Consider the following 15,772-nt stretch of genomic DNA (forward strand, 5'->3'; position numbering starts at 1 on the left):
CCCAAATCACCCATGTAGTAAGTGTCTGAGATTATATTTGAATTCAAGTCTTTCTGACCTTAAGTCCAATGGTCTATACATGGCCTACCATTTAAGGACTTTTACCAAGTGGTGCCATCTAAACTTTCCTTTTATTCCGTCTATACTCAAGGCAAACTAGATTTTCCTCAATGCTCTGAATATGTATAATGAACTTACACCTGACCAATGTTCTTCCATATTCTTAAAATATCTGTCCTCTCTATCTTTACATATTAAATTATCCCTTAAAGCAATGGTGTCAAACTCAAATAGAGATGAAGACCACTAAGTCATATATAAAGATTTCTGTAGTCACATATTAAGTTGGAAAACCACAAATTAACATGGATTATATTTTATTGTATTTTTACTTTACCAAATAATTTTCAATTACATTTTGACTCAGAAAACACTAAGAAGTGTTGTTGAGAAATGAGAATTTGATAGGTCAACTTTAGAGAATATTTTAAGTGGCACCTCCTCCAGTATTTTGTCTGGTAATTTTCTACTTACATCTTACAGAATATTTAAGGATAAACATCTACTACATATATCTTGTAATATCATCATTTCTAGATAGTTTGATTAGTGTATTATTCCAGTGTGAGTCAGTTCTGAGTAGAGGATAATAAAATGTCTTAACAATTTTTTTAAAAATCTCCCTTAGAGCCTTGCATAGTATTTTTCATATAAGTTTATGGTTTTTGAATGATGATTGCATTTTGGATTTGTTGTATCTCTTATGCTTTTTCTCCAGAAGTTATCTTCAGGCAGCCATGTCAATGCTTAACTACACAAGATTTCGTCATCAGACTTTCACTCTGACTGGGATCCCTGGAATGCCTGAGAAGGATTACTGGATGGCCCTGCCACTTTTCCTCCTCTATAGTGTCACTTTGTTGGGCAATATTACTATCCTTATGGTCATCAGACTTGAACAGAGCCTCCATGAGCCCATGTATTATTTTCTGGCAATGTTGGCAGCAACTGACCTTAGCCTCTCTTTATCCTCATTACCAACTATGCTCAGAGTTCACTGGTTTGGCCAGTACTCGGTGGCCTTTGATGCTTGCATCACCCAGATGTTTTTTATCCACACGTTTGGGGGAGTAGAGTCAGGGGTTCTGGTGGCCATGGCTTTTGACCGCTTTGTAGCCATCCGCTTCCCTCTACACTATGCCAGCATCCTTACCCATGGGGTCATAGGCAAGATTGGAGCAGCTATTGTGTTTAGGAGTGTGGCTGCTGTACTCCCTGTTCCATTTCTCATCAAAAGGTTGCCCTTCTGCCACTCTAATGTTCTCTCCCATGCATACTGTCTCCACCAGGATGCCATGAGACTTGCCTGTGCCGACACTCGTATCAATAGTCTCTATGGTCTACTGGCTGTTATCTTTATCATTGTGCTGGATGCTCTGGTTCTTCTGTTCTCTTATGTCCTCATTCTCCATGCAGTTTTGGGTATTGCATCACGAGAAGAACAATTCAAAGTACTCAATACCTGCTTCTCCCATATCTGCGCTGTGCTGCTGTTCTATATACCTCTCATTGGCATGACACTTATTCATCGCTTTGGGAAACATCTGTCACCTATTGTACACACATTCATGGCAAATGTCTATCTGCTGCTGCCTCCTGTACTCAATCCTATTGTCTATAGTATCAGAACCAGAGAGATCCGAAGGCGAATTGTCCGGGTGTTGTCAAGAGCTGATTTCTGAAGGTTTCATAACTCAAGTTCATGATGCTACAATCTCAAAGAGGTTGGAGAATGAATTTTACTAAAGATCTGTTCCCTTGAAAAATGCTGTAAGAAGGGAATGGGGAAAGGAAAAGAGGAATGTTTCTCATATGTGTAGAAATAAACTATATTTTATCTGTCTTTCAAATCTGAACATTTCATATTTCATTAGGACATTGGCCCAGGTTAACTCTTCTAAGTATTTGGATAAGTAGCTCTACAGACATAGAATTATATTTCTTCTTATTCATGTACTTCTATATAAGTATCTTATATATGTGTATATTACATATGTATTTTTCCCATGAGTAAATGAGTACATATATGAGTGTTCCATTTGACAGAAAGCTCAGTTGAACCACGATATCTCTTCCCACAATACCAGGATTTCCTGATATGTTCTCACCCTTAGAATAATGATTCTCATAGGATTAGCATTGAAACTCCTGTATCAGACAAGTAGATGACCATAATTTTCAGGCAGGAGAATAGTAACTAAGGAGAGGTGAAGGAAAGGATTATATCCATAGTTGACCCTCACTGAGGTATGTCATTAGTAAATGGAGCTACCTTTCACAGTTAAGTAGGGGGTGATTAATAGCAAAGAATAGAACACTTGGAAATAAACAAAAATTGTTATACTTCACTTACAAATTACCAACAAACTTTGTGAGAAGGTGGAAGGCGCTTAGGAGGGTAAGTAGTTTGGAAAATGGCCTTTGAATTGAAGCAAGTTTCCAGAAAATGGATGTAAAGGTAAGAATGGCATGATTCAGAGAAAAGGCAAAGAAAGTTGAACTTCTGAAAACCAAAAGGAACACAGGATGGGCATGAGAGTCACTAAGACTGACCCATTCACGCTGATGCATGCTTGATGTCTCCTGTTTCTGGTGGAGGGTGCCTGAGGCATCTTAAATCTTCATAATCTTATTACAGAGACAGAGGAACCACTGGCAGTAGCAAGCCTAGACATTGTCAACACACATCAAAACCAGCCTCCAGGGCTTTAAAGTCTGTCTTAAAGAACCTGATATATGGGCCTCATCAGGATTGGAATGCTACTGGAATGGTTCTCAAGATTGGTGGGGAGGGGAGTGTATAAATGGGCCCTTTCACACTCCTCCCAATGAGGGTTCATCATTTCTGTTGCCTGGGTAACTCTCCTTAAATTCATATAAATTCTCCAACCAAGAAATTTCCTTTTCCCCTCTTGTGTCCTGGAGTCCAGCGGAAAAGGATCTGCTCCCTTTCTTGTGAGTCTGACAAAGTATATATGTATGTATATATGCATATATATGTATATGTATATATATAATAAAGGGAATGAATTTTAAGGGAGGAGAGGCCATTTAAAAGGGAGAAACAAAGGAATGCTAGACCAGAAGAAAAGAAGGGAGGAAGAGAATGGTAATGGAGGAAGAATAGAGTAGTTTAACAGAGAAAAGGGATAAGAAACATTGATTTGGAGTTAGCAGAAATCCTCAAGATCATTTAATCCAGTAGGTTCACTACAAATGATCATTTGAAACTTAAAGAGGTGAAATGAATCACACCATAATAGAACTTGAGATTAAAAAATTTAGTCAGAAGGGCCTGGAGAAGTCAACTCTCTTCTCTTTGTTTTAAAGATGAGGAAACGGAAGGCAGGTGAGGATATTTTACTTGTTTAGGATGAAATAGTGATAGAGTCAAGATTTGAACCCTGTCATTGAATCAGCATTCTTACCTTCAGACAAAGTCTATTTGCCCAAGATCACATTAGTAACAAAGATACCTGTAAGATGTATAGATGGAATTTTAATCTAGATCCTCTGACCCCAAATCTAGGTAGAGAAAGCTGATATGAAGACAAAAAAAGAGGAAAAGAAAGTCAGAAGAAAGACAGAATGAAGGGAAGAGAATAGAAGTCTAGAAATTAGTTTAATAGTTTGGTGATTGAGGCTAAATTTGTTGTTAGTGTGAAGTTGTTAGTTTGGTTGTGATTGCCACTTCTCTCTTCCTCTCCTGTGTCCACCAAGGGTATGTGATCCAGATATTGGGGAGGTAGGAATCCTGTATCTATATTTTTGGGGAGGAATGATCTACCCCCTCTCCTCTACCTTTTTTACATTCCTGATATGTGACTTTCTACAGGAGACCTTTCTGGGTATCCTAACCATGTAAGCCTTCTCCCTAGGATTGACCTTTTTTTCTACTTTATATGCTCCTCATATGTAGCAATTTTTATATGTTGTCTTTCCCATGAGTATAGTAAGTTCCATGAGGGCATGCATGTGTGTGTGTTTATGAATAAGTGTTTGCCTTTCTTTGTATTTCCAGCACTTAACACAGGTCCTGGCATATGATATTTGGTAAATTCTTGTTAACTAATTGAGTGAGTGAGGGTGGCAAGTTAACCAGGCAGGGTCTAATGTATATGACTCTCGTTGACAGGCAGTATGCCTGAATCAAGGCAGAGGGGAAGGGAATAAGGATGGATCTGTTTTTTTTTTGTGTGTTTTTTTAAAATTCTATTTCCTTGTTGTATCTGAGGCAAAAGACTGTGAGGAACAGACTGATGGTTGGGCAAAAACCTTTTGGTTGGCCACTTATGTCAAAAGATCAACTTCCAAATGGTAGAGCCATTTTAAAACTTTCAACTATACATCAATGTTCTTTGTATGATCTTAAAACTAAGATGAAAAATGCAGTCCTTTAAGTCACTGAGCATCAGTTGCTGATTTTTTTAAAAAAGTAAAAATTGAACTATAGAAACATATAGCACAAGAAGGCTATATATTGTTAATAACATTATATATTGATAAGAAATATGTTTTAAAATTTTAATTAATTTTCAAAATGTTACTTTCTATAAATTTGCAGTACTTATACTTCTGAAGTTATCAAAGTTTGAAACTACATGAACTTTTAAAATAAACTATTTTTCTGTACTATTAGATCTAAGTCTCATAAGAGATATCTATTCATATTTCTATCTCTCCTGGATTCCTACACAAAGACTTGTATACCAAAAGCACTTAATTAGTGTTTGTGGAATAGGATAAAATTAATTTGTTAACATTGGATGTTCTTCCTGTGTTTTTTCATACTTTCTGGTTTTCCTGGGAAGCTTTCTTTACTGAACCATTAGTTTGAGAAAGTGTCTTCCAGAGAGTATAAAATATTGACAGGGTGCTCAACAATGGCAAAAATTAAAACTTAAAATATATAATTTAAAATTGACAAAATAAATAAATGTAAAAGTAAGTGATCAAAATTTCAAGTTGAATTTTACTGTTTGTAGCATTTCTATTTCTGAAATGATTAAAGATTAAAACTATACTCAGACTTTTGAAATGAACTATTTATATACATAAATAACTATCCAATTGTTAACAAGTATGTATTAAGTATCTGTTCTATAACAAGATCTGTGCTAGATACTAAAGGTATAAAAATGAAAAACAAAACAGTCTTTGACCTAATGCAACCTAGATTCTTCAGAGTAGAAAGCATGGGCATATTTAAACATCTGCAAAGGAAATATGAGATTATAAAAGGGAGGAATTAGCCATTGGAGGCAGCCTAAAGTCAGGAATATCTGAGTTTAAAATGAGCTTTAGATACTTACTAGTTTTATGACTCTGGGCAAGTCACTGAAATTCTGTTTACCTTAATCCACTAGGAAGGAAATGGCTTACCACTCCTCTATCTTTGCCTAGAAAACTCCATGGACAATATGGTCCAACGGGTCATGAGGAATAGGAAGTGCCTGAACACCATTAGGAGCTGGTATATTATTTATAACTCTCACAAATTGTATCAATCAAGTATATTATTAGAAGGATGTACTTTTTATAATGCTTATTTTTCTTAATAGATGTAATTCTTTTATAAGCCTAGGATTTAGGTAAAATGTTAACTGGTAGAGGTGCCTAAACTTTGTCTATATGATACAATATTCTATAAATGTGAGTAACTGATTATTAGTACCCTTTTCTCATCTGATTTTATATATACACATAAATAAATATTTAAATGAAAACTGTTAAATCAAAAATGTGTGACAATTTTTAGAAAAGTACTTTTAATAAAGGTTTGATGTATTATCTAGCCTAATCCTCTCATGCATAAGAAAATATACTAATTGCTATTTTCTCTGTACAAAAAGGCAAGAAAGATACTTAAGAATAAAGTTCTGAAAAGTAATCCATTTTGTTTACTGGTTAGCACTTTTTTTGTGGGGCAGCCCATGTCAGGAAGACTCATCTTCCCAAGTTCAAATCTGGATTCAGATACTTTCTAATTGTATAACTTTGGGCAAGTCATTTAACCCTATTTACCTTAGTCTCTTCATCTGTAAAATGGCAAAACACTCTGGTATCTTTGCCAAGAAAATTTCAAATATGTTCATGAAACAGTTGGACACGACTTAAAAATCATAGAACTTTTTAATTTAACTCGAATGTTAAAAAAAAAGTAAGCTCTGGGAGGATAGGAGTTGTTTGGTGTTTAGGTTTTGTAACCTCTATGCTTAAAGCAATATCTTACACATATGAAGTGAATAAACCATGTTTCTGAAGTTGATTTGTGACAATTCTTGTCCTATCTATGAGCCTGGTGTAATAAAAATAATTCTAACTTAAGCCTTAGATGAACTGTATTCAAATTCTAGCTCTCCCATTTACTATTTTGTGATCTTGGGTAAATCATTTCTAGGCCTTAGATTCCTCATTTATAAAGTATAGTTCATAAATAGGTATTCCATTGAAAAAAGTCAGATAATCTTTCTAGCTCTAAATCTACTACATTTATTAAAGTTTCTAGACACAAAGGAATTGAAATTCAGGCTATTGAAATAACTCTCCAGTGTGATCACAAAACCATTTTAACAGTTTTTTTTTCTTTTATGAATTTATAAGAATGATAAGATGGCAAAAGAACAAATATAACCAAATATCCTTATTTGTACCCTTATACAACATTTTTAAAAGACAAAGTAAATTGAAATGAGTGAATTCTAGACATTTAAAAATGCTATTAAAATAGAAAAGTTAACAGTAGCTGTAAAGCATGGATAGAAATTAATAAAATTAAATAGAATAATAATAAAAAGAATTTTGGCACTTGTTACTTGCAAACTCTGGTTTCCTTCAAGTCTCAGGCAAATTCACAGCCTCCACAAAGACTTCCAAGAAGCCATTAACCTTAATTGGAAATAATTTAGATTAATCTCTTTAATCTTCTCTTTAAGACTATATCCCAGTTTCATTATCCTGTTTTTATCTTGTTTATACATAATTGGTTTTATGCCATCTCATTTATTAGACTGTGAACCTCTCTAGATCAGTCTTTTTCCCTTCTTTCCCTAATTCCCTAGCACTTCACCCAGTGCAATGTGCTAGGCATACAGTAGGTACTTAATAAATCTTAGTTGACTGAGTTGATACAGAATGAAGTTCCATAACTACTACGGGGCACTAGTATACATTAGCTGATCCTATTAAAAGAATTAAGTGCACAATCACCTCATTTTTATTACTCCACCTAACACTAACAAATGCCTCACAGAACAGCAAAACTTCTGTAGTTTTCAGAAAGCTGGATCTTTTGCTCTGGTCTGTTATCTTTCATGAATGACATTGCCTTTCTCTCATTGTAAGTGCACAGTATGTTTGAATTTATTCAATTAGAATTCTGATTCAACATCTTCCTTCCTCCTCACAGCCAGCCACCTCTCTCCTCCCCACTCCAAAATAAACAAAAGAAGCAAACACACTCATACTACTTTCTTCATTGCTGTGCTTTTATAGAAATATATCATAAACTTAGAATAATTGTATGCAGTTTTTTATTCTTGATTATCAAAGAAAGAATAACAAAGCAAAACTAAGCAACCACCTCATGTCCTGGATACTTGCAGCTCCTCTCAGACTAAGCAAAGAAAACTACTTTTTGGTTTGTGAGCAATCTTAAAGAAACTCCAGAAATCCAGTAACAGAATTCAACATACAGATTCAGTAGGGCAGGGGTGGGTGTGGGTGGAGTGGTGGGGTGGGAGGGTATTTGGGGGGCACAAGGAAGAGGGGAGGGAGGCCACAGGAAGTAACAACAAATGTAAGTTCAAAGAAATGTATTTATGGTGCTTAATACTTAGATACTAATCTTGCTTCTACTCCCCACCACTACATCAAAGAGAATGAAACTTTAGTCCCTCTTACAGACTCTAAGTCCTCCTACTGCCTAGTGCTATTGCTTTTGTGATCTCCTTTAAACAAATCAGTACACAAAATGAAATTTTCCAATGGAATAGTCTAGGTTGCTCAGTCCTCAGTCACTGAAGGGGAAAATACATAGGTGCACCACACCCCTCCAATTATCTCTCATTTCAATTTCTCTATTTTCTATCCTATATATAAAAAAGTGAGAGAGTCTATTTAAGCATTTTTTATTAATGTACAGAAAGGAACAGAAGAAGGTTGACATGGAAACACATACAAGCAGGATAGCTTTGAAAGTAACATGTGCATTCATTATCTACTTTAATAAAAACAAGCCATATGAGATAAAGATTCACTTTTCATATAGAATTCATCTTTGCTATCCTACTTTGTATATGAAAATGTTGTTTTTGGAGATAATTAAATAATTTTTAAACTTTAATACATTATTATTAATTAAATTTGTTATAAAAATTAAAATCAAGCTTTTCTAATGGAAGCATAAGATAATGAAGGAATTTTCTTCTCAAAATTATCATCAGTGATATTTTAACAGAAAACTATATAAAGACAATATAAAGAATTATGAAGTCGCTGTGACTAGCTAGCATTATAGTGTATTTTGAGAAAAACTCATGTTTATTAAAAAGAGGATAAAGAGAAAAGTATGATCCTGAGGAGAAACTTAATGGACATTAATTGTTGATCTGTAATGGAATAATTTGATAGTTAGATTCCAGAAAAGTGAAGAATAAATAACTGGTATTATGAAGGTTTGAGGTAATTTTGGTGATGACATTGGTCTTATGCAAAATATGATAAAGGGTTATACTTGCATATCTATATATTTATTTTATAATTTTACTAATTTTAATGGTTCTTTTTACAATTATTTTAATATATTTTAAATATATATAAATAAGAATAATTACTATTTGAGAAGATGTATTTTCTAATTCATAGCTAAGAAGCTTTAATTAATTATTTAATATGGGGATATAAATATATTAATTAGGAATAAATTATCCAATATATTCCTGCATATCTACAAAGCTAGGAAACAATAAATATTAAGCAATAATTCAAGCGTCTGGCTGAGATTTAATTAGCTATAAGTAAGAGGTCAGCCATAGTCCTGTTTTAATCTACAATTGTGTTCAAAAGCATGGAAATCTAAAAGAGATTTGAAACTCCTTACATTTCAAAATAAGATTTCAGACAGAAATATAAATTGTTTATTGACATATGATTATAGTTTCATGCCTTTGTAATGACAAATTTGTGTATGAGATAGTTATTTTTTATTACCTGGGAAATAAAACTACAAAAAAATAATAAACTAGGAATGAGAAATGGAAGAAATAATAGAGTATTTTTAGTCTGTAGTAGAAAAGACTTAGGAAAGATCTTATTACTATCTTGAAATGTTTGAAGGATTATCATGTGGAATAGGTGATAGTTCTGTAAAACTGAAAAACCAAGCACAGGGGCAATCAATGTAAATTATAGGAGGGTTGATTATGACCTTCAAGGAATTGAGTTATTTTAAAAACACATTAGGTTGACTTAGGAGACAGACTTATTTCTCTGTACATGTGTTCAGATAGAGGTTAATTGGTTGATGGTTATATTAAAGAACATGGAAAAAGGAGCGGATAGTTATAATATCCCTTTAAAATATTTTATTAAATTTTAATTTTTCCAGATTGAATGTTGGTCCAATTTTTAATAGCAGTTTTCTGACAATTTTATCCATGTTCTCTCTTTCCCTCCCACCTTTCCCACCCCTCCAAGATGATAGATAGTATGATACAAACAATATATACTTCCATGTTCATCATGTTATGAAAAAAGACACATATCACACTAAACAAAAATTCATAGAGAAAAAATGTGAAGAATGGTATGCTTTAATCAGTATTCAGATTCTATCAGGTCCATTCATGGCTAAAATATACGCAGATTGTAGCATATATTTTCATTGTTCATATTATTCCCTTGTGTGTATGTTCCTTTACAATTTGCTAATATGAAAATATGTTTTGTATAACTTCACATAAATAATGAATATAATACTGCTTTCTCAAGGGGTAGAGGAGAGGCAGAAGAGAGAATTTGGAACTCAAACTTTTTTTAGAAAAATAAATGTCAATTTTTTAATGTAATTGTGAAGTATATAATGAAATAAATATATTTTAAATCATATATACCATCTGTATATATATGTGTGTGTGTGTGTGTATGTATATATATATATATATATATATGTTTAAATCCTTTTCTTTCATATTAGAATGAATACTGTGTATTAGTACCAAGGCAGAAGAGTGGTAAGGGCTAGGCAATGGGGATTAAGTGACTTGCACTGAGTCACACATCTAGGAAGGGTCTGAGACCAAATTTGAACCCAGGACCACCTGTCTCTAGGCCCAGCTTTCAATCTCCTGAACCACCTAATTATTCCCCAAAACTCTTAAATGTTTTTTAAATTATGTACACATGAGAATTATAGACAATAAAAGTAATAGGAAGGAAGAAAAGAAAAATATAGTGAATTGGATTCATTGGAGAGGGTTTTATGAAGGGAAAAGCACTTGCAGTCATTGATAAATGATAAATGGGATATTTTGAGGACTCAACTATTTTTATTTTTCTCTTTCAGAGTATATCTTCGGCATACCATGTTGTTCCTCAACAATACCACATCCCTGTCCCCAACCTTCTTCCTCAATGCCTTTCCTGGGCTAGAAGGTGATTATGTATGGCTCTCCATACCTTTCTCTTGTCTCTATGTCATTGCCCTTTTGGGAAATTGCATGATTCTTTTTGTGATTATCACTGAGAGGAGCCTCCACAAACCCATGTACTATTTTGTGTCTATGCTGTCAATTGTTGATCTAGGCTTGACAATGACCACCCTCCCCACTGTACTTGGAGTCTTCTGGTTCAATTTGCAAGAAATCAGCTTCAATGCTTGTGCAATCCAGATGTTCTTTCTACATGGATTCTCGTTTCTGGAGTCATCTGTGCTTTTAGCCATGGCCTTTGACCGTTTCATGGCCATTTGTGACCCATTAAGGTATGCAGCAATCCTCACTAATTCAACCATCATGCTTATTGGTCTGGTGATTTTTGTGAAGCAAGTGGTCTCCTTAATCCCAATAGCCCTGGCTTTGAAAGGATTGTCCTTCCACAGAGAGCATGAGCTCTCCCATCCCTACTGCTACCACCCTGATGTTATCAAGCATTCCAGCGCCAACCCTTGGCTCAGTAGTCTGATTGGCTTATTTTTTCTACTCTCTAACTCTGGTGTTGACTTGATTTTCATTCTCCTCTCCTACATCCTGATCCTCCGCACCATACTAAGCATCACCTGCCCCAAGGAACGACGGAAGGCCTTCAGTACTTGTGTCTCCCACATTGCTGCTGTAGCCATATTTTTTGTGCCCATGATCAGTGTGTCACTTACACATCGCCTCTTTGCCACTGCCCCACAGATTTTTCCTGTCATTATGGCCAATATCTACCTATTACTCCCTCCTGTCCTGAACCCCATTATTTACAGCTTAAAAACCAAACCAATTTACCAAGCTATTCTCAAGCTGCTCAAAACTAAAGAAGCCCTGAGGTGATGTGACTTAGAAGTGATAGTGATTGTGTGTGAGGTGGAATAGGGGAAGATGAGAACAAGAAAATGTTCCTTGTATTATGCTAAAAGACACCTCACTGTAGCTTTAATAAATAGCTCATTCATAGTTGATTGCTTCCAGTTACATATTTTAGGTCCAAAGAGAACTGGTTTAGTTCATCTTCTAAATGAGAATCCTTCAGATATATGAAGATATGTGTCATATGAATCCTAAATGTTTTATTATTACATCATATCTAGGCTAATCATGACAAATTTTTTTAGTTGATTTTGTTATTGAATTGCTTATATTCTTCTCCCCTTCCCTTAATACCTTCTCTCTCATGTAGTCCAGCTTATCCTACTGTGTGCTGGAGTCAGGAAGGCTTTGGTTTAAGTTCCTCTACTGCCACTTCCCTGATGACATATTATATGTGTATAAAGAAGATATTTAATCTCTAAGAATCACAGACCTAGAGGTAGCTGAGCCTGGAGTCCAAAAGTCTTGAGTTCAAATATGCTTTCATATGCTTCTGAGTTGTGTGAAGCTAGGTAATTCACTTAATTACTATCTGCCTCAGTTTCCTTAACTATAAAATGGGGATAATAATAGAGCCTGTATCACAAGGTTGCTGTGAGTCTCAAGCGAGATATCTGTAAAATTCTAAACATAGTGCCTTGTGCATAGTAAGTGATTAGCAAATGTTATTCATTCCATCTAGTGCCCTATTCTGTGAAATGGAAATAATAAAACTTATGACACCTATCTTACAGAATTGTCGTAAAGCAGTTTCTACTTAAAGGCAATAAGTTTAGAATAATGTTCAAATTTCAAAGCACCATTTAAATATCTATCTTACTCCTTGCATCACTGTCAGTAGTCTAAAAATGTGTGGCTTTCAGAATTGAAATGTTCCAGATGTGCTTAGAGTAGCACTCAAGAAGATGATCATGTCATTGACTTTGGATACTGGAATTTTTAATGCAGCCTAAAAACATTTGCTTTCTTAATTGGGGGTTGTTATTCTATCCTTTGACTAGTTGAGTTTATAGTTTAGAAAATTTTCACATGAAAAGCTATCTATACATTTCTCCCACCATTTTCATGTATGCCATTTTTAACTCAATAGTAGGACTGTACTCAATCATTATAATTTTTAAAAATATTTTGGATCACTTGCAGGAATATGCTGGTAAATATTTAACAACTGACTCTCCAGTGGGGATATATGTATGTGTGTGTGTGTGTGTGTGTGTGTGTATGTGTGTGTGTGTGTGTGTGGAGAGAGAGAGAGAGAGAGAGAGAGAGAGAGAGAGAGAGAGAGAGAGAGAGAGAGAGAGAGAGGGAGGGAGGGAGGGAGGGCTGAGGGGAAGAGTGATACAACCTTTTTTAAACTTTAATCAGTGTTATTAACATTTTTCCAATGGATTTTCCTTAATCTAAGCAATCAACAAAACAATAAATCAAGTGCTGATTTTATAGCATTTGCTATTTTATGGGGTGTACATGTTCACATTGAAAATTTAACAAATGACTGAACCAGTATAAGATAAAATTTCATCTGTGTGGATCCCCTTTGAAATCACTTGGGTCATAAACCCTGTGATTTATTAGTCAATGTTAAAGACATTTAGAATAGCCATGGCTCAAAATAGTAAACATCTGGATTGGGAGGGAGGATGAGCCTCTCCTTCCTTAACTAGACTAGAATTCAAATCAAAATATATATAATCTGTCAGTGATTTTATGTTCAGTGCATTTCTACTGTGAGAGAAAGTTTGACACCGTGAAGAGAAACAAAAAAGGAGAGAGCTGCAGAATTACACAGCAGTGGAGGATGGGCAGGAAAAGGAATTCAGAACTTTGGGAGGAGAGAGCTGAGTTGACCCAGTTAAAGTTGGGAGTGGGCTTCTGTGTGGCACGAAAGACTAGACAGTAGCTCCAGCTGGGTTTCTTGATCCAGTGACCTCCTTGTGGATTTCCTGACCCAGAAACCACTAAAAGATAAATCTATTGGACAAGACTTTGGAAAATAAGCTGTCCAAACAAGAAGAACTGTCATCTACCTCCTTAAATCTGACTTGTGACACTGGTTGTGCTGACAAGAATCAGCCTCCTCATCATCCTGACCCTAAGTGGGTCAGGTGATCCAAACCTGATCTACTTGACTTTTGGGAAAGGATATTAACTAGATAGGAACCCCTTCTCCCTCCTTCCTTTCCTGAATACAAAAAAACCTTATCATCAATAAAGCCTCCCAGCCAACGAGAAGCTTTATGGTAGGAAAATAGAAAAGGGATAGAAGTTTTTGAATCCCGTGAAGGGTGTGAAAGAGCCGACCTTTGAGATATGAGTAATGAGTCAGTAATTAATTATTATTAATATTTGGGAGCCACAGCCATGCTCCGACCACTGGACATTACTTTTAAGGCTATTCCCATCCAGCGATCCCAATTCAACACTGCACTGGTCAGAGGATAATACTAGCTCAGTAGGGAGAGAGATTAGAGACTGAAAGAATTAGACAATGCTAGGTATTAGCATAGGAAAAGAGAGAGACAGAGAGAGAGACACATGACCAAAGAGCCAGGCCTCAGAAAAGAAAAAGAGAGAGAAAGGGGAGAAGTTGGTCTGTAGGGCAAACCTGTCGATATCCTCGAAGTGGGCGGAGCTGGCTGTGTTCCTAACTTTTATTCTCTTTGATATGCAAATGAACTCAATACATATTGATAAGTTACATGATGCCTCAATACATATAGATGAGTTACAATGTGTATTGCCATTGGATAATTGCAAATTATGACAAGGTGAAGGTGGGGTTATTATCCTCAGGTGAATGAGACAAAGGGAAGCAAGATTTCGCACTCTAACTTCAGCCATGATGGGAATAGAGTTCATTGCCATGCGCAGAATGGCCATGTGCTCACTCACAATCCTTGTCTCTCCACAATACCTATGGGCTGGACTGCTACAATCAATCTGCCCTCTACCCTTTTGTTTCCCTTCAATAAATTGTAGTTGAGAAAGGATTCAAGAATTGATTCAAGTAATTTTGAGAGCAAACGAGAGTGAGAAGTGGAGAGAGAGGTGACTTTCTTTCCCCAAAATACAGAGAGATTACTATCATAATCTATCCAAATATATCCTTCTCAGAACCCAGCAGAGTAAAGTTGAGGGCAGCTTTAGAAGGGGGAAGACTATTATTTCTTTATTACCCTTTCTCTTTACTATAAATCTTCCCCATTTTCCACCATCTATTACATTATTCACCACTGTCACAGACTTTATCCTCCTACTTCTGTCCTCCCTCTACCCAATTAATGTATTCATTCCCATTCACGCTTATGGGATGATCTATTACATTTATACAGATTATTCTCAAATTCACAAATCCTGTTGACATCTCCCTTGTGAACTCCATTTCTGCTCATGGAATTTCAGAAAACCAATTAAAAGCTCAGATAATCATTCTGGCCTAAAGATAACCTCCATTTTTTTTGGTAGCACTGTACCATCTTCCCATTCCCCACAGAAGAAACCTCATCCTTGACTTTTCCCTCTACTTATTCTCCCCTTCCCCAGTCAGTTGCTGTGTTGTAATCTCTCCATTTATATTTTTCACATCCATTCCATTCTTTCCAATCACATAGCCATCTTCTAGTTCAGGGCTTCAGGGTCTGTTTCCTGCACAGTTTTAATAACATATTAATTGTTCTTTCTACCTCCAACCTCACTTCTTGAATCCATGGTTCTCACAACTACCAAAATAATAGTGCTAAAATGCAGATCTGACCATCTCTCTCTCTCTCTCTCTCTCTCTCTCTCTCTCTCTCTCTCTCTCTCTCTCTCTCTCTCTCTCACACACACACACACACACACACACACACACACACATACATACACTCCCCCTCCCCATTTCAAAAATCTTCAGTGCCCCACTGTTTCCTTTAGGATAAAATACAAATTTCTTAGACTAGCATTTTAAAAACTCTACACTGACACCGAATCACCTGTCCAACTTGATTTCACATTTCTTCCTTTCATATGTGCTCTGGGCCTCACCCTCGGATTATATGACTCCTCTCAGAACCTCCACTGAAGAAGGAGAGTGCTCTACCATATGGAAATACCTTTGAATCTATCATCCTCTGCTTTTCAATTTCCTTTTATGCATTATGTTC

The 15,772-nt window shown here is 35.6% G+C and overlaps 2 protein-coding genes across 2 annotated transcripts; both read left to right on the forward strand.

Moving 5' to 3' along the window:
* The first annotated feature begins 786 nt into the window (after positions 1-786).
* LOC100019808 (olfactory receptor 51H1-like) lies at positions 787-1,834 on the forward strand. The gene has a single exon (XM_001372500.4). It carries the CDS (start codon positions 798-800, stop codon positions 1,740-1,742), a length of 945 nt encoding a protein of 314 aa, XP_001372537.2. The 5' UTR covers positions 787-797; the 3' UTR covers positions 1,743-1,834.
* Positions 1,835-10,625: 8,791 nt separating this feature from the next.
* On the forward strand, positions 10,626-12,809 carry LOC100019841 (olfactory receptor 51T1-like). The gene has a single exon (XM_056825902.1). It carries the CDS (start codon positions 10,644-10,646, stop codon positions 11,592-11,594), a length of 951 nt encoding a protein of 316 aa, XP_056681880.1. The 5' UTR covers positions 10,626-10,643; the 3' UTR covers positions 11,595-12,809.
* Positions 12,810-15,772: the final 2,963 nt, after the last annotated feature.

The sequence above is a fragment of the Monodelphis domestica genome, chromosome 4, assembly GCF_027887165.1.
Source record: "Monodelphis domestica isolate mMonDom1 chromosome 4, mMonDom1.pri, whole genome shotgun sequence".
NCBI lineage: Eukaryota > Metazoa > Chordata > Mammalia > Didelphimorphia > Didelphidae > Monodelphis > Monodelphis domestica.